This window comes from Amblyomma americanum, chromosome 9 (assembly GCF_052857255.1).
Source record: "Amblyomma americanum isolate KBUSLIRL-KWMA chromosome 9, ASM5285725v1, whole genome shotgun sequence".
NCBI lineage: Eukaryota > Metazoa > Arthropoda > Arachnida > Ixodida > Ixodidae > Amblyomma > Amblyomma americanum.
The window spans coordinates 123,771,438-123,799,270 of record NC_135505.1 but is presented as its reverse complement, the minus strand read 5'-3'; the positions used below and the strand labels follow the sequence as shown (position 1 = coordinate 123,799,270).

General features: G+C 45.7%; 1 protein-coding gene across 1 annotated transcript in view; it reads left to right on the top strand.

Moving 5' to 3' along the window:
- The window catches only part of LOC144103643 (uncharacterized), a 36,622-nt gene extending 17,398 nt beyond the window's left edge, over positions 1 to 19,224 (top strand). The window contains exons 5-8 of the mRNA XM_077636307.1: positions 286 to 464; positions 12,747 to 12,835; positions 15,875 to 15,928; positions 16,617 to 19,224. Coding sequence (XP_077492433.1) covers positions 286 to 464; positions 12,747 to 12,835; positions 15,875 to 15,928; positions 16,617 to 17,257 — 963 coding nt within the window. The 3' untranslated portion in view covers positions 17,258 to 19,224. The remainder of the gene's footprint in view (positions 1 to 285; positions 465 to 12,746; positions 12,836 to 15,874; positions 15,929 to 16,616) is intronic.
- The last annotated feature ends 8,609 nt before the right edge of the window (positions 19,225 to 27,833 follow it).

Below are 27,833 nucleotides of genomic sequence, written 5' to 3'. Positions count from 1 at the left end.
AGCTCAACTTCTACTGAGCCGTCTATAACTGCCACCCCTTCAAAGCCAAGGTAGAGGCCTGTTTTAACTGCTGGAGACCGGGCCACCGGTCAGACATCTGACCGCAAGCTGTCAGCAACCGATGTCACGGATGCGGCAGCACCCATCCGGCAACTTCAACTCCCACGTGCAACTCCAAATGTATTTTGTGTGGTGGCTCCCACTTCACGGGGTCCAAAAAATGCAAAGTCCGTTTCAACCGGGCTGGCAACCCGAAATCCAACACCAATGCTACAACTACCACAGACAATCCTGCCGGGTCTTCATTCACCAAGAGCACGACTAAGCAGTCCCAATCATGTAGCCGGCTTCGGACCAACTCGAGAACTGGTTCCAGGTCCGTCTCACGAAAAAGCCAGCGCAGGAGCCGGTCTGCCTCCTTCCTGCCACTACCGGGATCAAAAGCCCAGCCCATGGACACACAGGTAAGCTGGAAGCCGGGACCTCCCTCGCTCGCTAAAAGGAATAAAGAGCTCAAAGCACAACTCCGACAGCAGGGTTTAGAAATTTCAGAGCTCCGCCAGCAATTACAGCTACTTCTCAGGCGAGAACAGCCTACAAAGAATTCGGTCCAGCCAACGCAGTTCAAACTATCACACCCAAGCAACTCACTCCTTTCCCTGCCTCCACCTCCTCCTCACGCGCTGCGTCACCTACTCGCAACCCCCTAGTTAAGCGCAAGGCGCAAGCTGAAAATGACCCCCACAACTCGGTAGACACAGCTGCGCTCACTCAGATAACCTTGATAATTCAAATCCTCGAACAAAACATGAATGCCCTTCGCACTGATACTGCAGTATGGATGGCAAACATTGCAGGCCAAATGACTGCCCTCGAGTGACGTCAAGGTGCACATGAAGCCTCTATGGCTCAAATCCAGCCCCACATACAAGGACAATTAATCACCCAGCCAAATGGCCCAAATCACGTATATCCGTCAGCCGCCCCCAACATGGCCGCGCAACATAGCTGCATTCGAGTCTGGCAGTGGAATTGCAGAAGCTTCCGTGCGAAGCACGACAACCTGCAACTTCACCTCCAAAACCTCTCAGCAGATGAGATACCTAATGTCATTGCATTGCAAGAAACTCTCTGCAATGTCAAGCTTCGAAACTACACAGTTCATGAGTCAACCAGCGTGCTGCCACAAACGCGAGTAGGAACACTGGTCCACCGTAACTTTACCGCAATTGAGCACACTTTAGAGCTTGATGACATAGACGGCCTCCTGGTAGAACTCTTACCCCGCACATGCAAGGGCAGCAGCCTCTTCATACCAAACATATATAGTCTGCCAAAAGGCCCTCTGGCACCTCTCATTGCAGCAATGTGCAAGGCAGTCACGCTCAGTGCAGACCATCCCATTCTGATAATTGGAGACTTTAACGCCAACCACACCAGTTGGGGCTACCATAAAAACTGTCGTAAAGGCACCTCGGTTTGGACTTTCATCCAGAAGGAAGGCTTATCCCTGCTCAATGACATAGACCAACCCACAAGGATCGGAACAAGTATTCAACACACCAGCCCGGACCTAACCCTCTCAAAACACCTCCCGAACAGTCATTGGACAAACACGCAGCACTTGTTTAATAGTGATCACTATACACTCAACACTGATATCAACCTCACAACCTTAGCCCAGGTTAGAAAACGATGCCTGGAGGTGGTGGACTGGGACAAGTTCCGTCAAATCCGACGAGAAGTCCCAGACACCATCACAGACCTGGACACAAACTCTCACAAAGGATGTGGCTGGGGCCACATCCACAATCCCTAACACCGCAAATGCAGAGACGGCAAATAGTCGCTTTCTACACCTTTGGGAAGCGCATGCCAGCCTTCAATAAAGGTGGCTCGCTCACAAACACAATAGTCCACTCAAGTGGTGCATAGCCATGCTAGTAAAGGAGATTGAAGCCCATGCAAGCCAACTGGCACACCGGCAATGGGGCCAGTTGTGTGATGGTATGAGCGGCAACCTCGGCCTCAGACACGTGGACATTTCTTCGTTGCTTGCTCGAACCAGGGGGCGCGAAAGCAATGCAAAGGAAAAACGTCGACCGCATTCTGCACAAGCTCCCTCTACAGGATGATGTCTTGTTAACCGCTCTTAAAGCACAATATCTTACCACAACTCCACCTACCGCGCTCCCTACTTACATCGGCAGCCCAAATCCTGCACTAGATGAGGACATTTCTACATGGGAAGTTAAAGCCGCCATGCAGAAACTATGCACCGCTTCGGCCTCGGGGGCAGACAAAATCAACAAGATGCTTAGGAATCTGAGCGCTCCATACAGACTATAGCAGACCTATTCAACAGGTGCTGGCAAGATGGAGCGCTACCAGCCCAATGGACGCACGCCTGCATAACCTTTATTCTGAAGCAAGGCAAACTCTAGATATAAAAAACCTGTGCCCAATCTTCCTCACATCCTGTCTAGGCAAACTGTTCGAACATGTGGTCCTGGAATGCCTACAGAACCATATCGATGATCACGACCTACTCCCCCACACGATGATTGGCTTCTGCATTCATCTTTCCACACAGGACGTTATGCTTCAGATTTCGGAAGAGGCCCTACACCCCCGAAATGCAAAATTCACACGAGCAATACTAGCTTTGGACCTAACCAAAGCCTTTGACAATGTCAACCACTCCGCCATCCTAGAAGCGCTCTCGGCACTAGGAATCGGCCCGTGCACCTTTAAATACATTTCAGCTTTTCTAGGACACCACACAGAAGAAATCTGCTTCGGGTCTCTCTCCTCCCCAACCTTCACACTCGCCAGCAGAGGCACCCCCAGGGTCAATCCTCTCGCCGCTGCTCTTCAATATAACACTCGTTCCCATGGCCAAGGAGTTAAATGCAGTACCTAATCTCTCGCATTCCTTCTATGCCGACAACATTACACTGTGGACAACCTCAGGAAATGCCAGAGCCATAGAAGAAACACTGCAGACCGGTGCCGGCGTGGTGGCAGTGCATGCTGCAACCGTCGGCCTGGCCTCCTCCCCTACCAAATCCGAGTTACTCATTCTTCGACCACCTAGATGTAGGACGGACCTAGGCCCCCCGCCTCCAATAAAACTCGCGTTGGACGGCACCCCCATCCCAGAAGTGGAAAAGGTCCGTATTCAGGCATCCTACTCCAGAGCAAAGGCAAGAACACCGCCACGATAACCAAACTCACAAGCACCGTTCATCAGACTATGTGGCTCATACGACGAATTACCAACCGACACAGGGGCACGAGAGAACATGACCTCCATTGCCTAGTTCAAGCATTCGTCGTCAGCCGCATAGTATACTCTCTCCCATATCTCTTCCTCACGAGAACAGAAGAGAAAATCAACGCCCTGATTCGCCAGGCATACAAGACCACACTCAACCTCCCTCGACACACCTCCAATGAACGGCACTTACCCATGTGCATACATAACACACTAGCCGAGCTTACAGAAGCTCACTGGACGGCACAACTTGAATGTCTCTCCTCCACCCCTACAGGCCGCAGCGTCATTAAGAACCTAAGTCTTAACCCAACCAACACTCTCCAGCCTACATACCCTACCCCCAGGGCCACCCAAAAGCTTCCAACAGTACATCCACTCCTAAAAAACATGCACCCAGTCCACCACCAAGCTCGACGCGCATCTAGAGCCCAGGCACTACACAAACGTTATAACCAACACACGGAGGCTGTCTATGTAGATGCCGCGGCATACACCACTCAGCCGGCCTTTGCCATTTCCGCAATCGGCCACAATCTTTCACCTCTAGCGGCTGCATCGGTCCTAACGCACACCTCGCTAGAAGCCGAAGAAGCTGCAATTGCCCTTGCGATCTCCTCCACCTCTGCCACACTCGTATTTAGTGAATCAAAAACCGCGATCAGAAACTTTGCAAAAGGGCGGACGCATGCCATCACCCATAAAATTCTCAAGTCCTCTCAGCCCCCCACTAGGCCCATTCAACTCATATGGGTTCCTGCGCATGCGGGCCATCCAGGCCAACGAAGCCACCCATGACACCGCTCGAGCGTATGTCAACCGAGCAGGGCAAGCCACCGAGCCAGTGAGTGCCTGTGACCGAATGATCACATACCACGAAATTTCACTCCACTACAGAGAGCAACGGCTCCACTATCCTCCGCCTCACAAATCACTAAATTGGAGCAGGTGACGGTGACGCCAGCTACAATCTCCCACTTTTCTCTCCCCCGCCCTTATAGCACTAATGCACCCAGGGCTGTTCTCTCCAGAGTGTACCCTATGTGGAGCCCCAAGAGCTGATTTTCATCACATACTATACATATGCTCTGAGTTCCAGCCGCCATCATAGTGGCAATTCACTGACCTCGATCGTTCGGAGGTCACGGTGTCCAGTTCCGACCCAGCTGTCCAAAAGCAGCTGGAGGGCTGGGGTTTGGAAGTCGCCGGATGTCACAGACTGCCGGCCACTTCACGCGACCAAGAGCCAACACAAGAATAGTTTAAGATATGACTCAATATTTATTAAAGTTTACCGCCACAAATTTCGTGCTTTGCTGGTTGTGCACTGACATCGCATAGCACACAGGCGCCATAGCGTTTTGCCTCCACAAAAATGGCGGCTGCATTTTTATGGAGGCGAAACGCATGGAGGTAAACTTCCATGCGACGTTAGCAACAAAATGTGACGTTATACTGCAACGTTGCTTTAGGTACGCCCTCGTAACATACGTTTAAGAATGCTATCAAAATAACGTTTACGGGCATATATATAGCACCATCAGTAGGTACACTCATCTCACGATGTATCTGAGTCCCTATGTTTAGATAATATCGTGAACCATAGAATTCCTTACTATTAACTACAGGAAAAGCTGGTGCCCCGCCTATGAGAGTTTGCATGGAGCTTCCTCGAGACCCCCTGTACCACCATGGGCGCTCTAAGCATCATGGGGAGGAGAGCTACTGATGGCAGAACTACAACTTTTGGCCAAAAAATATTGAAAAAACAAATGTTCGATAATCCAGAATGTCCTATCATTCAATATGATGTCTGAAAATTATAACAAACGAGCAGAAAAGCATGCAAATGCAAATTCTGCTCAAAATAAGCAATGGCTTACTCTCCTAATGGCCAAGCATTGCAGACCACAAAAGCCAATATTTCATGCTTAACAGGCGCATTTTTAAAAAGAAATATGTTTTTAAAAAAAATTTTGACACTTCAACATTTTAAAAGGTGTTTCCACAGCATTTCTTAAAACAAAAACCTTTTATTGGTGTCATGTACTGTTGCGTTTTCGCTACTATGGCTTTTGCACGCTACTTATACGCCCAAGTCGTCTGCGCGCGTGGATACGGAATGGGACAGCGCAGTAACGCCATTCTGTGTTCCTGAAAAAAACCTACTTTTCCGCACCAAGAATCTCATCGCCCCATGATGCTTTGCGCGCCCATGGAGGTTCAGGTGCAGCGCCACCAGCTTTCCCTCTAGTTAATAGTAAGAAACTATGCTGAGAACATAACTAGGAATTCATAACTAACAAGGCAAATAATCCAGCTTGTAATGTAGTGTATATGCTTCTCGATCGTGAACCCAGTGAATGCAATATAAGTGGAGGATACTAAAGCAACGTATCTGAATAGTGCTTGGAAAGCCCCCTTATTGACAATAATTAGCACATACGCCCGGATTTTTTTTAATCCGGCAGATAAATACTGAAGTTTCTGTATGCTGTGGGAAAGGGTATCGAGGGTTTGCTTGCACCCCAGGGTACGACCTCCTTAACTCCACAACAAATGCACTGAAATACATTACAGCTGCCAAAGTAGAATGTTAACACGTACCGTAACGAAGCGTACCGCCAAAGGATGATCTTTGAATATATCTGCGTACCTAATCGCGGTTTCTGAAAACAATGCAGACAAATTCTTCGCATGATGACAGCTCCTTGTAACAAGGGCCCTGGCCATGCAAAGAATTCAGGATACGCCTTACATGCATTGCGTGAGGTGGCACCTAGCTGGACGCATTCTGTAGTACTGCGCATACAGCAAATAAAAACATAGCCTCAACAAAGGCAGCGGAAATAAAGGATAGCAGGTATATAGTATCCGTTCTGCCTGCTAACCTTTAGTTCCACTGCCCCAGCTAAGGTGCTTCAGTATCGATGGCAGATGCCGGGGCTAGCAAAAATCTTATCCTTCCTTTTTACTTTAAGAAAACACTACCACTAGTACTACATACAAAGTTGGCAGAGTACGTGTAGTTAGAACCCCCCTTGTTTGAACACAGTGGAGAAGTGTCTCCACATACGGTTTCTATTCATGCAGTACGCAGTGGCGACGAATAAACCATCGCACGTGCAAGTTAAGCCCAATTCAAAATTTGGATATAAAATTCATAATTGCAGCTCTCCATCGGTTGCTGTATTTAAACCAACAGTGCTGAAATTCAATTTTGCTTCCGATCACTTTGGAAGTTTGTAACTGACAGATAGTTTCCAGTCAACTATACCTTGTGCACAGATCTAGCTTTTCTGCTTCATTATTACTTATTTGTGATTGTCTACATGCTCCTGATAATGTTCGTTTGCATTTTACATAGCCTGTGGAATTAGTGTTTTCGTCAAACCATACTCCACCACATATTTATTGTCAAAACTTTATTGAGCATTTGGATGAAAACTTGGAGAGGTATAGAATGAAGTGTTAGCATTGAAAATCATGGTCAAAACTTAGAGGCACTCAGTGTTCAGGTCTTCTGGCTATTATTTTCACTGAGTGAACTACTTTTCGGGCACATATTCAGTTGGAGCGATTCGCCCTGAAAGCCTCTTATCTTATTGCCTCATGCAGGTTTTGCTGGATGAGTCACAGGACGAAATTGTGTCGTGAGGTAACACAAATTCCAGGGGTTGCCAGACCCGGCACTTATGGTTTGTCACAACGAGATATGCTTGTGTTCACTTTGGTTGTTGGGCAAACAGCCTTTTGGGTGCGGACTTAGCCTCCGTGAACAGGCGCACTAGCTTTGGCAGCATGGCCAGCTATGAATGAAATGGAGAATAGGGGTCTCTGTTTCACAAACTTTTTTTTTGATCTTCCACGGCCATGTTGTTCGACTTGAAGAGCAGTTTTGTCGGGTTAAACCCTCCAGAGCTTTCATCTTTTCCTACAGACAGGGAATATACTTCCTGAAGTAACTCATTGCTCCCAAGAACCTTTGCACGTCATACTTTGGTGAAGGGGGTGGAAAGTTAACACACTGGATGAGATTTTTGTCCGTCTTAATTCCTTCCCTTGTGGTTGCATCTCCAAGGAATTTGTCTTCTTGAGCACCAAAGATGCGCTTCTGTTTGTTCAGGGTGAAGCCAGCTTCATGAATCGCCTTAAGCACTGCCCTCAAATTACGGTCATATTTGACCTTTGTTGCGTACCAGATCAATACGTCGTCTTGGTACACCCTCACGCTAGGCAGGCTATCCAGTGCTTGACTGATTTCTCTGAAATATTTCTGATGCGGGACATAGGCCAAAGCCTGTACAGTGTACTGAAGGTGCCGATTTTGGACGATTGTTCGTTTTATGGCATCTGAACCCATGATTGGCGTCAAGTTTGCTGAGACATCTTCGACACATGCAACGCCACTGGCTGTGCGCTCTTGCCCGTCCTGTCCCTCCACTTGGCCTTGCCGTTACTCGCCCGCGGTTCACACCTGTTTTTCGGCAGCATCTTCTCACCGCCATGTTCACTCCGACCATCACATCTGCTAAGCTCCTTCAGCCGTATGAGTACTCCTTCCTTGCTCGGCTGCCCGGCCTGCCCGCGTTTTATACCAAGGACCCCATTTTGTGGCTGGCGCTTCTGAATTTGCACTTTCATGCCCACCATGTATCCAGCCAGCCAGCTGCGCTGTCAGCATGCCAGCGGCAAACTCCGACCCGGTCTCCTGGCAAAGCTGCGGTTGCCGCCTCCTGGCCTAGACATGTACGCTTACTTCAAGAAGGGCCTGACGGCATATTTTGGCTTTGAGCTCCTGCCGACTCTGCGCTCCTGTTCCCAACTCCGAAGCCGCGGCGCCACTCGACCCACAACCCTTGGCTGCATTCTCTACCCAAGTTGTTTCGCCTTCCCCATCACTGGTTCCTACGTCGGAGCTCTCCCCACACTGGTCTCTCCATTATCGCTGCCACCGCATGTGCCCCCACCCGCGGTTCGGCAGGTGCCACGTGAGCATGCTTCAGTCTCTTGCCCACCTTCACACCCTGCTGCCTCGTACCACACACTGGTCTCTCTCAAGTTTACTGCAATGGCCCCTACCTCCTACACAGCACCTCCTACCCAGCCCTGCTTCCCAGCTGTGGCGCCTGCCCTTGGGCCATCACCGACAGCACCCTCTCTCGAACCGGGCCGGAATCCGCGTCTAGTCTCAAGTTCGCCTGCTACCTCGAGCCCAACCACAGTGAGCACAACTGTCATTCCTTCCGCGAGGCATGCATGCACGCCACCCCAGGGCCTTGTCGCAGCTAATGCGCCACCAGACATGCTTTCCACGTATCCCTGCCCACCTGGCGCCTTCAACAGGGCCTGTGCCTTCGCGACAGATTAGTTAGCCCTACTGTAGCCTTCCCATTTCTATAACTACGCCCCAGAGTTGCTTCCTGTGCCCCAGCCACCCGTCCCACTGCCATAGTGAGCTCATTTTTGCATAAAGCCGCTGCTCCTCGTCGACCACTTCTCTGCATTGCAGCCCAAGTTCCACGCAGCAGATCTCCAGCCCAGTGCATGCGACGTTGTTCCGCCGTCGCCAGCGGCTGAGGCATCCCCTCCTATGGCGGCGGTTTCCGCACACCATATGCTCGCCTGCACCCACTGGGCCAGCGCACTGCACATATCGCCCGTAAATAATTACGTGTGTACATTCTAGGCACTTGCATTTCCTGGCCAGCTTCAGCCCCACTGCTGGCCCCATCAGTTCACGTTACAACTGCAGCATGCCTAGCTCGCTTCCCATTCCTCGATGACTTTTCCCGCCTGTTCCTCCCATCATCATCATTTTCTGTCTCCGCCCGTCCTGTGCGAAGCAGCCAGGCTCGACCACCGGAGGGCATTTCTTCCACCTGACAGCCTTCCCGACTTCTGACACGATCTCCTATGACATGAAACATGTAAATACCATTTTTATTTTTTATTTTATCACGCATCTTACTAGGGGGGGGGGGGGGGGGCATCTGTAGCGGCACTGATGAAGTAGAAGCTCTCGCTCGTGCAACACAGAGCGCTCTCGGAAATCGGCCTAGCCAGACCGTCGACAGCCCGCTCTGCCGCCTCACCGGCTGCGACTATGGGACGTCCAGTAAATGTGGATTGCCTTCCACACCTTCCCCATGTACAAGTGGCTACTGTGTTGAACTCTGCTTTTGTGTAATAGAGGCTTTCTCTTGTTCAGGTTATGCTTTTCTGTGTGTCATTTTGCAGGCAAATCAAGCATGTTCGCAGGTGGAGTGCTGAATGCTGGAGGAACAGCCTCTATGGAAAACTGCTGCCAAACTATGCACATGATATCCTTTGGCTCATATATTTTCAAACTGTGTATCTATTGCTCTTAATTTCTGATGACTACGTGCCAAGTTAGGTACATCAAAATCCTTTTGGGTAATTTGTGACGAATACCGTGCATCTTGACTTGGCAGTATTTATATACGATGTGCAGGCCATTTTGGAGCTTAGGTTTACGACCTTTTGTGGCATTTCTGTTCTGTTAATTGGTTTCGTATTTGGCTGTGTTGAGGTGTATGGACTGACAGTTTTTTGTAGGCAAGATCACCTGCTGCTCCCGCAATAAACAGGGGTTGCGAAACTGTAGGGCAGAGACAAGCAAATTGGTCTCCCATTCTCCTAAGTGCTCAATCAGTTACATGTCCTAGGTGAATTTTGGCCCGATGATCTTGGGTGCTGGCAACAGAGATTGCACTTCCTTTTTTCTTGTGTGTATGCATTTTTTTGGAATCCTAATCCCACATCCAATGAAGGAGTGAGTTTGCTGTGATGTTCGATACAACCAGGTGCATTGTAAATGACAGGCATGAAAAGACTACTGGAGTATACTTGACACCATTCTGGGTCCACTTTGGTGGCTTATGGAACTTGGTACCAGCACTAAAACAATCAAGCATGCAAATCAGCCCTGTCATCTGCATCTTTTTCATACTATCATAAAATTTATCCCAGCTACGGTAGCGAAACAATTCTTGCCTGCTACTCAGTGCATTTCTCTACCTTCTAAGCGCACCTCCACAAATTACTGCTATTACCTGTGGCTGTTGAAGTTAGGTAATCTGCCATTGCAATCAACTCTGGGATGGCAGTCTATCATGTTTGAAACAGCGCAAGGACGTGACACAGTAAGGAGGCACCGTGAGTGCTGAGTATTAACTAGTTTTATTCCAGAAAACTCAGGAACATACACAGGTTTCGAATATACCGGGTGTCCCAGCTAACTAGAGCCAAGGGTTAAAATGTACACTATTAGAGACAGGCGAGTGAAACCAGTTGCACATTGGTGACAGCCACCTTGCGCACCACAGGCATTTTTTTATTTTGTGAATATTTAATAATTAATTTAAGTTTAATTATATAAATTAATAAATATTGACTTTAGACAGCAAATTGCATTTGAAGAGTTGTCGAGTACCTTCAGAAACCCCCATTCCACCATTTACGATAAGGAAATTCTCACGTGTGTCTTTTTTTCCCAGCTCCAAAGAAAGCCCGCGAAATACAAAATAAACCACGTGACTAACGGACTTGCGCGCCACGATCGTGCTGCTCTCAAGCATGGTTTGAGCAAACGAAACCACCCGCAGCCTTGACTCGACGGCCCCGCAGCAGTGGCAGGCCAATAAGTTGGCGGCGGCAATTCACACCGTCATGTGCCAAGGCTCCAGGTGGTTTCGTTTGCTCAAACCACACTTGAGAGCAGCACGATCATGGCGTGCAAGTGCATTAGTCACGTGGTTTATTTTGTATTTCGTGGGCTTTCTTTGCAGCCGGGAAAAAAAGACAGACGTGTGTGTATTCTTATCGTAAATGATGGAATGGGGGTTTCTAAAGGTGCTCTACAACTTTGCAAGTACAATTTGTTGCCTAAAGTCAATAGTTATTATTAATTTTTATAATTAAGCTTAATTAAACTATAAATTAATTGCAAAACAATAAATTGCCTGTGGTGCGCAAGACGGCTGTCACTAATATGCACTGTGTATATGAGGCTGTCTCTAATAATTCATTTTTTAATCCTTGGTTCTAGTTAGCTGGGACACCCGGTATGTGGGAAGCATTCATGATTAAGAAGGAACAACATTTATTGGCCGACCGTTTGTCGCTCTTTTTCCCAAAGAAGTCACATTTCTAGATCAATGGATTTATGACACACGCCCTGCCGCAAAATTTTAGCTGCCTTGTACATTGTTATAAATGTTTTGTTCTTTCTTGTTTACACTTGTTTTGTGACTCCCATTGATATCATCATCTTCTGATGCATGCATTGCCATTAGATTTTAGATGTCTTATACACTTGTCATGAATTTTTGTTGTTGCTTGTTTACACTTGTTTTGTTGCTCTTTGTGTCTTCCCCTTTGAGATCTGGTCAGTAGCCGAGCTCGGCATGTGCCGTTCCCTCATTCATGCTGCAATTTTTGGAATTAATTTTTTGCTGCTCTTAGCTTGCCAAACCTATATAACGTGTGTTGCTGAGCTTCTTGGAATAAAACCAGTCGATACTCGCACTCGTGTCTCCTCGCTGTGCCCCGTCCTTGCTCTCTTTTGAATATAGTCGTTGACCAACAAGCCCAATTCTCAGCACTTGCGTCAATCTGTGATTATTGGATATATAGAGCGCGTAGGCACATCCACTATTAGCATTTGGGTTTTTGTGTACTTATTCTATCTTGCTCTGCTTGATATCGCAGACAAATGGAGTCCTGGTACTAGAAGCTGCCAAGCATTAACCTTTCAAAATGCTTCCTCCCCTTACTTCACAGGTGTCTTACTATCGAAAACATGTGAATTCACATCCCCACTAATAGTTTCTGGCTTTGTACTTGCATTAAGCCATAAACACAACCAGATAACTTTCAAACACACGAGTGCCTTCTGTATTTTACGTGCTGTATTTACAAAGCATATCAACAATTCACTTGTTGCTTTAGAGACTTACGCTACTACACTCTTTGCATTTCCAGTAATGAGGACCTGTATTACAAAAGCAAAGTGTACATCCTGCCTGAGGAAGAATTTTCGAAACCAATCTGTTTGTGAGAAGATGTGCAGAACCATATTGTCATATATGCATGTGCAAATTTAGGTTCACAGAAGTCCATCTGCCTTTGCCTAGAGAACTATACAGACCAGCTGTGTTAAATAACACTATTGACATTGCGTCTTAGCTGGTAGAACACATCAGTTTCAGATATTTGATCGTACTTTAATACACAATGCCAGTTGCACTTCGTTTTTTCTGAACACATCCTTTCACATTTGTGCCTAGGGAAGAAAGAAAACGACACAGTCTGTCGTCAAATGTTTTTTGGAATGCTCGCTACTGCTCTGTGCATCGCTGTTTGCAAAAAATCACACAAGTGCTGGTGTTTGTGACATTTCTGTTCTTTTTAAAGTGACACTCCTTTGCTCTCCGTTATTTTCCAGGCCATTATTGATAAGCCAAGATGTACAACATTCCAAAGGGAAAAGCCTTCAGTACCACGACTGCCAACCTTCCATGACTCCATTGCTTGGTGCTCAAAGCCTGAAAAATTGCATGTGCAGTGATCTCAGTGCAGTGTGTTTATGTACAAAGTGGGATGAAAGTTGTCTGTATATAATTGTTTTAATTTCAGGGATTTAGACGAGGAATGTGGTCTTGCCCTCAAAGAAAAATTTGTTTAGTGGACTCGTTTTATAAACTATAATTTTTTCCACAGAAATGGTGACTGCCTTGAAAAAGGAGAGGGAAGAAGGGAATAACGGGAATAATGGATTGCTGCATAGTGGCCTCTTCAGATGTTAATGATGCTGAGGGAGCACCAGGTTCCTTTTTTTTTAGCTCGAGAGTCGTGCAGCAGGAAAGATTGGCCTACATTGGTAGAACAGTTTAAGTGGGGCTCTGAATGAAATTCCCATTTCAGTCTTGGCACATACAGAACACGTGACCGCATACAGCAATCAAATGCAACCTCCGACCTGTGTACTCTTGTGGTGTGCGCTTAGCATTACTAGTATTACAATCCGTATATTTTGTCACTCAGAATCAAGCACCAGGAAGAGAGTGATACCTGAAGAACAAGCGCCAGCTGGTCTTCCAGCTTTCTTAGACAAGCCAGGCACTCCATGAAAAGGGGGTGGAGAGGATAAGAGGTTTAATGGCTGTGGGGCATTCCAGAGGACAGTGGGTCAAACTGGTGTATGTTTTAGGGCAGTTATTGCATTCAGGAAATGTATACTTTTGGAAGGAAGTCTGTGCCAGAGTGTCTAAGCGGTTGCATGTCTGTAAAGTAACTTTGTGACTTGGAGAATTGAACAAAATAAGCATCTCAAGCTCAGTTTGGATAAAGGAAGATCACTGGTTACAAAACAATATGCTCAATTAAAAATGCAAATAGCAGAAAATGATGCCTTTATTTTTGGTGCACAATATGGCGAATCAGAGCCCATCATGTTGCACAGAGATCAAAACAAGATCTCCGGAACAGAGGTGATGGTCATTGTGAAAAACTTAATGTGACATCATATGAAGGGGTGCAAAATGCAATTATGGTGGATATTGTGTGATAGTTATGTTAATTATGCACATTGATTTTTTTCATTGACGCTGTTTTTTCTTGTTTTTCAAAGCTGGAACGTCAAAGGTGAAAATTGCATGCATTGAAATAATTAGCCTTTTGGTGCATCTCTGGCTGACACTTCAAACTTCATCTTGATTCTTGTGCTGTATGGCCTTGAGTCACTACTTCACACTTGCTTTGTCTTTTGGTTGGGGCTTTGTGAAAACTAGCTGTGCAAAACCTGTGCTATGAGTATCGTGTAATTTATTCTGCATTTTATATTTGCAGCTGTTCCCTGCTTTATGGCAATTTTTTTTGCTTTGCTGAAGAGTGCAATACGATTCCTTGTGCTTGGTTCTAAGTGAACAAGCTCATTTTGTGATGTGCGTAGCATTACTTAACTATTACGAAACACTGTTTCTTGCTGTGTTTATTTAGCCTGCATTATGACATCTTCCATTCCATTTTAAGACTTTTTAAGAGCAGGTAAAATTTAGCTATATGGGATCTTTTGTGGAAAAGTATTTTAGTTTTCTTGTAATACTTTTTGTTGTGTGCATCTGTTTTGTCAAGGTAGCACCTTTTTTACCAGATTTGATGACCCACTGTGTTCTTTCTTTGGTTGCCCGACTAGGGCCTTACATGAGTCAAGCCTTCATGAATCGCAAAATTTCTGTAAAACCAGTGTAGTGCTGCGATTATGCTCGGAATATTGCACCAGCTGGTGACAAGCTGACAAGTCGCACTATTATTCACAACCTGTCGCCGTGTTCACTGCCTCTACAGTGATGGTTAACCATTGGAGCATGCACCTCACACATAGGATGTGCAGTGTTGGATTCCCAGTGCCACTGCGTACCCACCAGTGCTACAATACGGAAGCTTTGTCCCTGGCTTCTGCTGGGTGGAATGCTTGGAAATGGGTGTTTTACCCCAACTTGTTTAGAGGAAAGTGCATGATGCCGGGCTGCTATTTGGCCAGACCTGCCCTTGCGCCATGAAAATTCACTATTGTCATCCTCAGCTCCCACTCTCACTGTTACGATGACTTCACCTTATCAGTGTGTTCCCAGAGATGGGCTTCTTTTGTGCCATCATTGGTGTTAGAAAAGCTGGTAACCTTGAACCTTTCTCAGAACAGTGCATTGATGAACTTATCAGCATTTAGAAGTGTATTGTGAAACTCGGTCATTACAAATTATTCATTTTTTTCTTGTCCCAAAATTGAAGCTGCAGGCATTAAACGAGGTAACATGGAATTCATAATGGCAAAGCCTTTAGCGAAAAAACGAGGACGTGAGAGGAAGAACTCATTTTTTTGCGCTAAAGGCTTTGCCATTATGAGTGAACAGTACCAACTAGCCCAAGAATCAGCATTGTTAATATGGAATGCTCTAGATGCACTCAAGAAACAGTAGCGTGCAGTTTAGATGTGGTTCTACTGACCTGATTAATTACATTCTTGGAGACGATAAAGGCAGAACATCGTGTTGGGTATATTGGCAACATTAAAGGGCAGCTGTAACCTGGATGTTTTTACGGGTAGCTATGCTTTTAATGTTTTTTCTCTTTTTGCAGTTCAGTGGCTTTAAATGGATTAATAATGAAATGATGGCTCTATCAATGTTTTGTGTCATTAAACATAACTGACACTCATTAGTTCTTCAGCATGTCTAGAGACTGTCCTCATGAAGCCAGAAAACATGCAACTTCATTTGTCAATGTAATGGCTGTTGACTCGGTTCTGATAGGTCTCTAATAGGTAGGCAGTTGTCAGTTTTACTTGAGCTCAAGAACAGTAATAATCTGCATGCAGGGTTAAAAGTCAAGAATGTTTGCTTTGGAACTCTTCTTTTCAGGCTCTCCCGGCTGAATTTACACAACCTTGAAAGGCTGTTCTACGAGATTTTATTCCACTGTGAATATGGATTCACAGTGTCATGCACATACCGCATGAGCTGTTACCCATGTAATCTTTTGTCTAAGTGGATGTAATTTGGTTTTCACATGCAGGTCTAAGCTCCAGAGACGACAAGCATGGTGTACCTTCTGGACAGAACTCGTCAGGTTAGAATCTGCACTCTTTCTCCGTATATGTTTTCTGAAGAGTGTTTTTGAATGAATAGATTGAAGGAGACAGAAGCTTCACTTTACTGAACTGTGGTGAAGGACGGTTATATGTGCCTTTGATATTCCGGAAAGTTGCTTTGTGTCATATGTGTACTACTCGCCTAACTGTCACCACTATGAGTTCTGTTGATGCAAGGAATTGTGCAAGGGACCAAGGCTTTGCAGGCTTTTAGACTTCAGCCTTGGCCTTCTTAGATACTGTCTAAGGAGCAATAAAACAAAGAAATGACATTGTGCACTGGGCTAAGCATAGCTGATTGCCACTTGTTTATTCATTAAGCCCACTTGGGTGGAGTTCGGACAGTGTCTTTCTTAAGGCCAGTAATTTAAGAGCAAAGGTCAAATGCACCAACTTTAGATGTATTCAGAGGCTGTCCTATTTTTTGGCAGTGATAAAGTTTCTTGCAGCCTAACTGATTTTTTGCCTGCATGCAGAATTGAGTGTAGACACATCTTTTTTCAGGCCTGAGTTCTCCTTGTGCGTAATCTGTGGAATAAAATTTGATAAATATCCACAGCTTTTAAAGAGTGTGCTCTCCACATTCAACTTTTTTCCTAACTCCAAGTGAACTGTGGATTGTTGGTTCTTGCATTTTGTTTAAAGTACTCTGCCTGTACAACACAGGTTCCATCGTCACACAGAGCGCCTGTGGCACACCTCCCGTGCAAGATTCAACCAGTCAAAGGGACCCTGTGAGCCGCTGCATGTTGTCTACTTCTTCCGGCATGGGTAACCACAGGGGTAACGCCGCAGGAAATAAGCTGCATGATTGCACCGAATGCAGCAAGCGATTCAAAAGAAGACGCGATCTAGTGGTGCATCTCCGAGTCCATACCGGCGACCGCCCATACCAATGTAATGACTGTGGAATCAGCTTTTCACAAATAGCCAATCTGAAGAGACACCAGCGCACTCACACAGGCGAGCGTCCTTATTGTTGTGATTACTGTGGCAGAAGCTTTACAGTTCAGAGCCACCTGGTGGCACATCAGCGCACACATACAGGTGAGCGTCCTTACCGTTGTGACCATTGTGGTAGCATCTTTACACAGAAGCAGAACCTGGTGCTTCACATCCGTAACCACACAGGTGAAAAGCCGTTTCAGTGCCAGCTGTGTCCCATGGCCTTTAAAGGTAGTTCAGACCTTGCAAGGCATGAGAGATCCCATAAGGGCGAAAAGCCCTTCCAATGTGACTTGTGCCAAAAGGCGTTCACTCGGGGCCTTGCTTTGAAACGCCACAAGGAGGCTGTTCATAATGAATAGCAGTAGTCTGTGATGCCCTTGGTATATTTGTTTTGCTTACTACCAATACTTGCTAACAAGGTTCTAGCTGAATACCCCATAAAAGGTGCTGGTAACTAACTATCATTAATTACATTAGCAAGTTTTGTTTATTGTGACAAACTTGTCAGAGAATTACATTTTTTGTGCCCTTGTACAACACCCATGCTTTTGCTCCAAGTCTTTCCTGAAAACGGAGAGCGAGCCTGCTATGCTCATAAAGTTGCATCGATTGAAAAAAAATTGCGGTCGTATGTGGGTGGCATCAGTTGTTGGAGAGTGACACAAAAATATTGTACCGAATTTTATTTTCTGGCGCTAGTTGTCACCCTGCCTCAATGAAGAGATTTTGGGGAGTGAAAGTTCGCACAACAATTTCTTTTTGTCTTGAAGCCTGAGCGGGATGTTTTTTGTGAGCTTAACTATAAGGTCACTCGTTAACATCACTGTACAGATTACTGTTTTTATGACAACACAGAAAAAGCTGCTGCTGTGAAAATCTTTCTGTGTTTTTTAAAGCATTGTTAGTGACAGGAATGAGAGGACGATTAGGTGTCCAGCCTCAAAATGATGCGTCTTGCATTAGTTTGCTGTCTTGCAGAGTTCTGTGTTCTTTTTAACAAGAGCCGACAAAACAATTCACTAACATTTGCGTCACCATTTCTGAGAGCACTGTCTCTGCCCTATATAAATGGTACAATATTTATGGAACATTGTTTTCTCACAGTCTTTAATCTATTTCATTTTTAAGAATACCAGCTGTTTGTGGCCATTTCACATTGTGCTAGCTTCTTTGTTATATAGGTGTTACTTGAGAAAGCCTTCTTTATTTACATAAAGTGGTCATGATAACAAGCCACAAGGGTCGTGGCTGCTGAAACAAAAAATACTTTGATTAGTGCCTTTGAGAAACATTGTAAACTTCTAGTGTAATCTAAAGCTCATAATTTAGGTCAGTTGTGTGAAACTGCTTAGTGCACATCAGTATTTTATTCCACTTTCTATTGCAAATTGTTCACTGCATTCTGGCAATTTGTAAAATTTGCTTAACTTACATAATTTTCATTAAAATTCAAAAGTAGTGCAGTTCTCTGGCTAGCCTGCTTTATAGAAGCTGCTTCTCCCCTTTTTGTAGTGTTATATTTCGAGCATCCTTAGACATCCTTGTGCCTTGCATTCAGCAAAGAATTGCTGCCATAACTCTCTCCAACACTCAGTACTGTTCCCCTCAACAAAACTATTTTGTCTGATAGCATTGCATTACCAATAGTACAAGAACATGTGGTTGTTTTGTTGGTGGCTTTGGAGAAAAGTTAAAACTTCTCATTTTCCCAAACACTGTGCGTTTACCTGCCCTTGCATGCATTCATTTTAATAAAGATCGATGAGCAAACCTTTTAGGTGATTTTCAAATGAATAGCCCTGGTTCTTCTCTTTTGCACATTGTGCAGTCTTCCCGATGCCTTGCACTCGCATTCTTTGAGCTCAGGCACAGTTAACCAATGTATGCCTCACATCCTACATGCAGGACGCCGTGTGGAGTAACTCGGAAAGTTTATTTCGCAAAAACTTGTGCCGGCTAGCGTAGGTATAAGAGGGTGTAATCTTCTGAGCACAGTTTGTGTTGAGTTTGTTTACTCTTACGCGTTTTTGATGTTCACAAAAGATTGACAGTCTTCTCTGGACACCAGTTTTGAAATTTGTGTCTGTCGAATACATTGTAATTCCGCAATATAAACAAATCATTTCTGTTCATTCTCATGAGGAAAATGCCACGTGTGATGAGAAATGCGACCTTAGAGTCTATGTCAAATGTTTGACAGGTTGTGAATCTGCTTAATATCCTACATTGTAGGACAGCCAGAAAGTTGGTGTTGATGAAATTATTTCTGCCAATGAAAGGATGATCCTGATTTTTGGAGTGAAATAAACTGTTATATTGAAAAATACTTGAATCCTTTCAGATTACTGAAGTTTCGGCATATACGTGTTAAGCTGTGTACTGAAAAGAATGTATAGCTTGTGTACTCTAAGAATGATTACAAAGCACGCCGCAGTTACTAAGCCGCCGCCATGGTGGCTCAGCGGTCGGTTAGTGGTTATAGCGCTTGGCTGCTGACACGAAAGACGTGGGCTTAATCCCTGCTGCAGCAGTCCAATTTCAATGGGTCCGTAATTCTGGACGGCTGTGTATTTGTTGATGTCAGTGCACGTTAAAGAACCCCAGGTGGTCAATTTTCGGAGCCCTTTACTACAGCCTCCCGCACAGCCCGAGTTGTTTCGGACGGTAAACTCCCATAAAATAAACTATTTACAGTGCCAACTCTGTACACACTATGCCCTCTCCTTGAGTGCATAAAAGCAAATCGGGTGCTCTTGACTTCTAATGGCTCAAGATTTCATGTTAAGAGAAAGAGTTGGTATGCAGCGTCATTATGGTCATGGTTCTTACAGGGATCCCGTTTGTTGTTTTTAAATTTCATGGACACAAGAGGAATCGTTTCTGACTCCACATAATGCACGAGCGACTTTTTCAGCGTACACCTCTCAACTTTGAAATGCTTCATCACCATGGGCGAAGTTAAGTGAATGCTCGCATGCATACTGCCACATCTCTTATACAGCAGAACCACAGGAGAGGGATCTTGCTGTTAGATTTGAACCGCCATGGTCATTGGATGTGAAATATACTGCGCTGTAATAATGCACAATGCAGGCCCCCTAGTCTTGTCAGCATGTGTGCAACACCATGTTCTGGGACAGGTTTTACCATTGGTGTAATATCCAGAAGCAGATGACACATGAATGCAGCACAGTTTTGGAGTAGGTGTGCGTTGTTGTATGTTAAAGTGATAGCAGTGTGACGAGGTGCACTCGTGCATCACCGTTTGTTGCTCGGATGCATGTGCAGAAACTGGCATTGCTATGTCTAGTGCAGTTGAGAGCTTTATTGTTGCAGTGAACCATGGAACTGTTGCCATGGTCTGGAAGGCTTTCAGCTGGTGGATCATTGCAATGCTGACAGACACTGAAAAGTTAGTTGCCTTTTGTTATATTACAGGTGTGGAAAAAGCACAATACCTGAGCAGGTGAGAGGGCAAAACACCTTCCTAGAATACGTTTTCGGTGTGTTTTAGACTAAGCATGCGATATCCACTGATAACATTTGTTTAAAAATGGTGTGAACATCAGTGTGCAGTTAAACTCGCAGGATTTCATTGTCATTTTTTGCCTTCCTCATCGCAGCGTCTTTGGGAGATGCGAAACACACAGTTAAAGTGTTTTGCCCCCTGTACAATCTAAAAAAATCAGTCAAGCAGCATATATTAGGAAAACAATACAAAAACAATGCCTTCACATCATTTATCATGTGGCCAGTCACATTTTGACATTGCGAGGCTTGCACCTCCTGCAAAATTCTGTTGGTGTACCTTCCCACATAAGTCCTGTGGTGAGAATAAGATGGCCGACCACCTCTTTCGAACAATCGCAGTGCAAAAGCCTGCAGTTCTTGTTTTATCCATAATGTGATAAATGCTTAACGCCCACACCCATAGCACTCCTCTCATCAGCTTCACAGTTCTTCTAGCATGAGCTCCGCTATCTCTTGGTAAACTAAGGTACGCGGGAAAGCCCACTTGTTGACTTTCACATGAGTTTTCTGACGGAAGGGGGGAGGGTGTTAAGTCGAGGTGTCACTGGCAGTGCAAGCGATAGTGTAAAAATCCCGCCTATTGCATCGTGCATTGTGGTCCATGCACGTGGGATGTGCCTATAGCAAAAGTGGGGCCAACGATAGACGGCTCGTTTCTGCTAGGCCGAGAAATATCCTAGACATGTAGACAGTTTCTGAGAGCGTGACTGCTATTCCATGGTAACGTTAATTGGCTTGGCATGGGTCATGTATTGTATATATATATATATATATATATATATATATATATATATATATATATATATGCAGGCTCACTGTTTCAATGCAAACTTGTGTTCCCCTCGTTTACATCCACTTTGTTCTACCGAAGCTGCTCGTCACATGCAGTTTGTTGAGCGGAAAATGTAGCCTCCTTGTAAGCTTTCGATGCATTTTTGGGAGCTTTATTTTTTTTCTGGTGGGGGGGGGGGTGGCATTTCATGTTTCGACCTTCAGATAATTCAGGCATTTGTTCTGGTCTCTTGAAGTACGAAATTTGACAATTTTTCTACCCGTCATGGTAATAATTAGTAGCCACTTATATGTGTTGGTTGATGCATTTCAATTTGTCACTTGGTTTGCATGACCAACCGCAAGGGTGGCCTAGCCGTTTGAGCATCCGCCTTGCATGTGGGAGGTGCAGGGTTCGATACACAGTGCCGCCTGGTACTGAGTACCCGTTGGTGATAAAATGGGTACAAGCTTTCCCGTTCCTGGTGCTTGGATTGTTTAGTGTGAAATGCTTGGGAAATGGGTATTTAACCCCACCTTTAGTAGAAGACACAACTTTGTGCAATGATGTATGCTCTTTGGCCACAGATATCCTTGCTTCACAAAAATTTATCATCATCATCATTTTGCATGACCACATCTCAGGTTGTACCATATTTACACGATTTTAAGTCGACCTTCTTTTTTAATTTGAAAATCCGAAGTAGGCCGGTCGGCCATGGCACCATAAGTAAAGGAGAGAAAAGAGATCAGGCATGCAACATCATGGTTGCATTTTTGCTGCGCGGCTCCGTAGCATCGGTCGTGGTGCTGGCCTTGAGCAGATGATATGTCAACACGCAGAACTGGCACCCTCTCCCCATGCATGGTGGCTGTCGTCGATAAGCAGCTAGCAAAATGGCATCCCCCTCCCACTTCCAACTCATGGCTGCAAATTGCGGCTGCTGATACGGCGGCGGCCCGATTACGGAATCCCCTTGTACCATGGGGAATCTTGTGTCCCCCAAGTTTTCTTTCTTACAACTCTGTGCTCAGGGGAGAGTCCATAGTTGTTGGAAGGAACTACAGTTTACTGGAAACGGTAGCGGTGCCTGGGAGTGTCGGCGGCTGACATACGGAAGACCCCACACCGCTCGCGCTTAGTTTCTCTTTGGCCCGGATGCATTTGACTACTGCCGGCCGCGTTTTGCAAGTTTTTAATGTAGTGCTTCGTCAGTCATCATATGTGCTCCTTCGGCTTTGGAATCTTCAAAGGCTGGCACTTAACGAAGAAGGCGACGAAAAGCGCCGAAGCTCGAGTGCCGAACGCTCGGTCCCTCGTGTGTGCTCTGGATTGAACGCTGCCTCTGGTCTGTGCCTGGACTGTACCGGCAGTTGTTCGCGACGCTGTGCTTTGTGACGCTCCTTAAGTGGTGGAAGTACGGGGTAGCACAAGGGCAAAACGCCACAGAGCGCTTTCTTCGCGAGCGATATGTGGCCAGGACGTCTGCTATGCCAGCATCCATAGCCTGCATCCACAGGGTCCCAGTTGTGATAATGCACGTCAGCTGGCTACTTGGGAATAGGTTCCTACCCATAAGGGATGAGTGTGGGCTAGGCTAACAGTGGCGAGTTACGCCTGGCCTCCCAAAGGTGGCAGCCGCGTCTGCCACTGAAAGAAGGGAGCCCAGCGCAGAGCGACGCTGGCGTGCAGGTGTCTGGCATTGCCTGGGGACTTCCGGGCCACGCACAGGCAGCTGGTTCAAGGCGTACGTATGTGGCTGATCAGGTCGTACTTGGCCGCCAGGTAGGGTAAGCGCCTGAACCATGTACTCGTCCACAACGAACACCTTCAGCAGGATGGCGGTCACTGTGACCTGCACGGCGACTCCCTGCCCCATCAAGAAGGAGAACAGCGTCAGTGAGAGGAGCGTCAGCAAGAAGCAGAAGGAGGTGCTGGCGTTGTTCCAACAGAAAAGGAAAGCACCTGTGATCCCCCTGCAGTTCCTCCCGGGCCGCTTACCTCAGTTCCTGACTCTTTGGTCTGACTCTGGGTACTCCCCTCAGGTCCCGGCCTTTCCTCCAAACTTGTTAGCAAGTACCAGGGACCCTACCGTATTCTTCAGCAGACATCGCCCGTCAACTCATCGAACACGACTCGCCTCAAACCATACTATAGCTATGACCCCGCCGTCGTCGCATCATCCTAGGCCTCCATGATGGCGCCCTTTTGCCCAGGAGAATTGTAAGACTGGCCTTCGGCTTTGGAATCTTCAGAGGCTTCAAAGGCTGGCGCTTATCGAAGAAGATGATGAGAAGCGCCAAACGCTCCGAAGCTCGAGCTCCGAACGCTCGGTCCCTCCTGCGTGCTCTGGACTGAACGCTGCCTCTGGTCTGTGCCTGGACTGCACCGCCAGTTGTATGCGATGCTGTGCTTTGTAAGACGTTCCTTATTACAACAGTGCTAAAGGATACAAACACAAGTAATTTTTCCCAGAAGTTGATGTTTTTGTGTCATATAGTACAAAAGGGTCATGCCCTAAAAGAAGCCACTCATAGCACTGGATGGCAATGAGTGGGGATAGCAGATGAGAGGAAGTTATAATGCGAAAGCATTACTTGGCTATGTTCTCGTTTCGTGTCTGTGGAAAGAGGGCGCAAAATGTGTCGGCAGCCCTTGCGTTGTTTAAGGAAGAGTTAGGAGTAAAAAAATGATCGTATGCAATAGAGGAGGATAAAATGTTGATGTGCGTCAAATTTGGTTGATGTGGAATAATTAACTGAAGGCAAAAAAGTTGATTAGATGTCGAAGTAGTCCCAGACGTCGAAATTGTGGAAAATTACGCAACCAAGCCGGATGAAGGTTTCAAATCTGATTGACGAACAATGATTATTCAAACAAAAGCTCTTTGGTTGATGTAGAATAATTAGGGGCGAATAAAAACCATGAACGTCGAGGTAGTGTGAAGACATCAAAACAACCTCGGATGTCAAAGAAGTATAAAAAGAAAAAAGGGGGGTAAAAAAGCATAAACCAGGTTAAAAATGTTTAGTGATGTAAAAGGAAAAAAAAGAAAATGAAAAGTAATAGAAAACGTGCTCAGAAACAAAGGACAAAAAAGCACCCAGACATGACAATAATGAAGCAAAAAGAGGTGACGAGTATGGAAGAGGCGTCAATGCTTTCGCAATCTTCCAATGCGGTTCGCCACCGTGATCAACGTTTTTTGGGATGAGATGGCTCGATATGTCCGGCAAAGCACAGGTTGTATTAGAGGTGAGCAGGAGAGACCTTTGTTGTGCTGCGGATGTATAGTTAGGCCCACAAAAGTGAAGAGGAAAGGTTTTTCAGTACTTAAACTAGTCGCCATGTTTTCATGAAGGCATACTGAAGGTGCCATATTATTCTCCTTACACAATGCAAGAGAGTGGCCTTAAAGACTGCCGTTTCATTCAGAGACCTCTGTTCATACAAGATGCAGGCTAGAAGCGTACCTTCCGATGTGGTTATATTGTTTTACCCTCTCTTCCGTGTGCAAAAAACAAAAAAGGCAACATAACCCCAACTAAACAGTTAAAACTGGCTAGAGTAAACGGACAATAAAAGGGGCAGTCTTTCTCCGCTTCGGCTCCAGAAACCAGTGGGCACTGGTTTAATTGCTAGTCTACGCACATCCCACCTGCGTGCAGCTAAATCACCAATTCTACCTGATGATAAAGGCTCCACTTCAAGAAAAAGATAACTATAAGTGTGGGTGTGGTGCATCATTGTATGCAACACTGAGTGAGAAAAGTGTAACATTGATAATCGGGTATCAATGCAGTCTACTCTGTGAGCTTGGATCAATGTTACAGCCCCATGGATATATGCTGCTGTCAGCTGATGCCTGCAAGGCGGTCATATATAGTATCACTGGAAGTGAAAGAAGCAACCCAGAATGCTTCCCACTATCGAGCCAGCAATTTGTGTTCTTACAAGAGAGGCATCGCACCTGCAAATTAATATTGCTTTAAAAACTTGAGTGACATTAAACACAGAAAAGCCGGATAGGAGAGCTACATGGGAAACTCCCAGTTCATCTCCAACAGATCTGAGAAAGTTTAGTAGTGCAGAAAAAAAATCGTCCTTTGAAACGACTAGACGTTGAATGCGCCAGAGGGAATGATTACTGAGATGGTTAAAGTGAGGAGCTAGCACATGAAATATCTTGGACCAAATTTGAAGCTGAACGATGTGTACTGTAAGTAGCTCAAGCTAGCCTCCTAGGAACGTGCATAAGTAATAACAGTTCGAAACTGAACTAAAAACAAGCTCCAGTTCAAGGAATTGTTCACCACAGCCAATAGGATGTAAGCTGTACTCAGTGCATTTGTTTTGTTATTAGTAAACAACCACCATAGTTGTGAAGTCCATATATGGGCCCATATGGACTGCCCGGGCAGTTCACAAGAACTAATTAAGTAAAGATTAAAAACTCCCATACCAGGGACACATTTAATTCAAACGTACTCTGCAAGAGTTATACTATACTCTAAAATCGCATGAGTATCACTGATCAGGCTATAGTCTGTTAAAGCTTCATGCATAGGTTGCTAGCACAGGTTGTCGCAATTGCATACTTTATTCTGTACTCATGCTGATTGGTATTAGACAAATTTTAATTCTTTTGCCAAAGTATTTGTTTGAAAAAAAAACCTGGCAGAAAACTGATACAGTCAATGTTTGCAAGCCTTAAAATGAGTGGTATGCATTTCGAAGCCTATAGGTAAGGAAGCAAACCTTGTCAAATACCAGTAATACACTGTTAGCCTACAAAGGCTTTCCTTTATCATAGAGCATAATCCTAGCACATCATGCAGGAGCTTGTGGTCTGAATAATGTAGCTGACGAAAATGAGAAAAATGCCCAGCAGTCTGATAAATTTAGCTATTTGGCAAGCTTGATCTGGAGTTCCCGGTTTTGAATCCGACCGCGGCGGCTGCGTTTTTATAGAGGCAAAACGCTAAGGCGCCCGTGTGCTGTGAGATGTCAGTGCACGTTAATGATATCCCCAGGTGGTCGAAATTATTTCGGAGCCCTTCAGTACGGCACCTCTTTCTTCCTTTCTTCTCTCACTCCCTCCTTTATCCCTTCCCATACGGCGCAGCTCAGGTGTCCAAGGATATATATGAGACAGATACTGCGCCATTTCCTTTCCCCAAAAACCAATTATTATTATTATTATATCTGGCAAGCTAATTCAAAGATGACTGCATAAGTTTAGGCTGTAGGCAGTTTTTCCTGTGTTTACTGCTGGCAATTGTGTTCCTCCACTGTGCCGTGCTATCTTCCGAACACGTGGGGATCTTCAACGTGCACTGACATCTCGCAGCACACAGGTGCCTTTGCGTTTCGCCTCCATCGACACGCTGCCACCATGGTCGGGTTCGAACCCGGGCACTCCGGATCAGTAGCCGAGCGCCCTAATCACTGAGCCACCTTGGCGGGCGGAGCGCAATGCTTGAATTTTATATCCGCAGTTTAACTTGTACCTGACATGATCCTGGGCCCCCTCTACCTAGCTATGCGAGGAAGGCGGGAATAAGGACATAGATGCTCCAAGCAGAAATTAGGGCGGTCCTGCAGGATCTCAAAAAGAGATCCGCTCCAGGGCTAGACAGTATCACAAACACGTACCATGCTTAAAAATATGGACAATTACTCCTTACACTTAATTTGCAAAGTAATGAGCAAAATCTGGCAAGAGGCCGAAATCCCAGAGTGGAAGTTCTCCAAATTGGTCTGTATTCCTAAAGCGGGCAAGAAACTTGAACTGTTCAACATGAGGCCCTTATTTCTCACCTTCCTGTCTGGGAAAGCTCATGAAAAAGCGGTCCAACTCAGAATTTCTCGACATATGGAAACCAAGGAACTCTGGCCAGTGGAGATCTGGTAGGGTACAGGCCAGGATTAAATGCCCATGCATGCTCAGATTAAAGAACGACATCCTGGATGCTCCCGATTGGACGATACATTTTATAGAGCGTCATTCTGGGACTTGATCTCACTAAGGCTTTTGATAACGTTGAGCACAAAGCGGTTCTTGAAGGCCTCAACTCGGCTGCTGTGGGAATCAAGCGCTTCAACTAAGTCGAAGATTTCCTCACCTGCAGGAAAACTGAAGTTAGCTTCGTGGGACTCGGATCGTATCCGAGCTCATCAGTACCAGGGGCAGAGGGATGCCCCAGGGATCTGTCCTTTCCCCAGTACTTTTCAATTAAAGATCTCTCGTCCCAGCTGAATACGACAGAAGGCATCAAACATAGCATCTATGCAGACATCAGTTTCGACCGAAGGAGGCTCCAGCACCGATATTTCGCATAGACTGCAGGAAGCGGCATCTGCGGTTGAGAACTGCGCCGTAGCTAGAGAACTATCTTACTCTCCTCAGAAACCTGAACTGTTCTCAATGTGCAGCACAGCACAACTAAACCGAGGATCCTGCCTACCGCACCTACATAAAACAGTGGAGGTATATGTGGGAGGGAGTAAGGTACCAAGAGTTAGCACCATTAGGATTCTGGGGTATTTCCTACAGCACAATATTAAAAACACCACCATCCTTAAAAAGCTTCAGACATATATCGACCAGGTAACAGGGATATTCAGGTGAA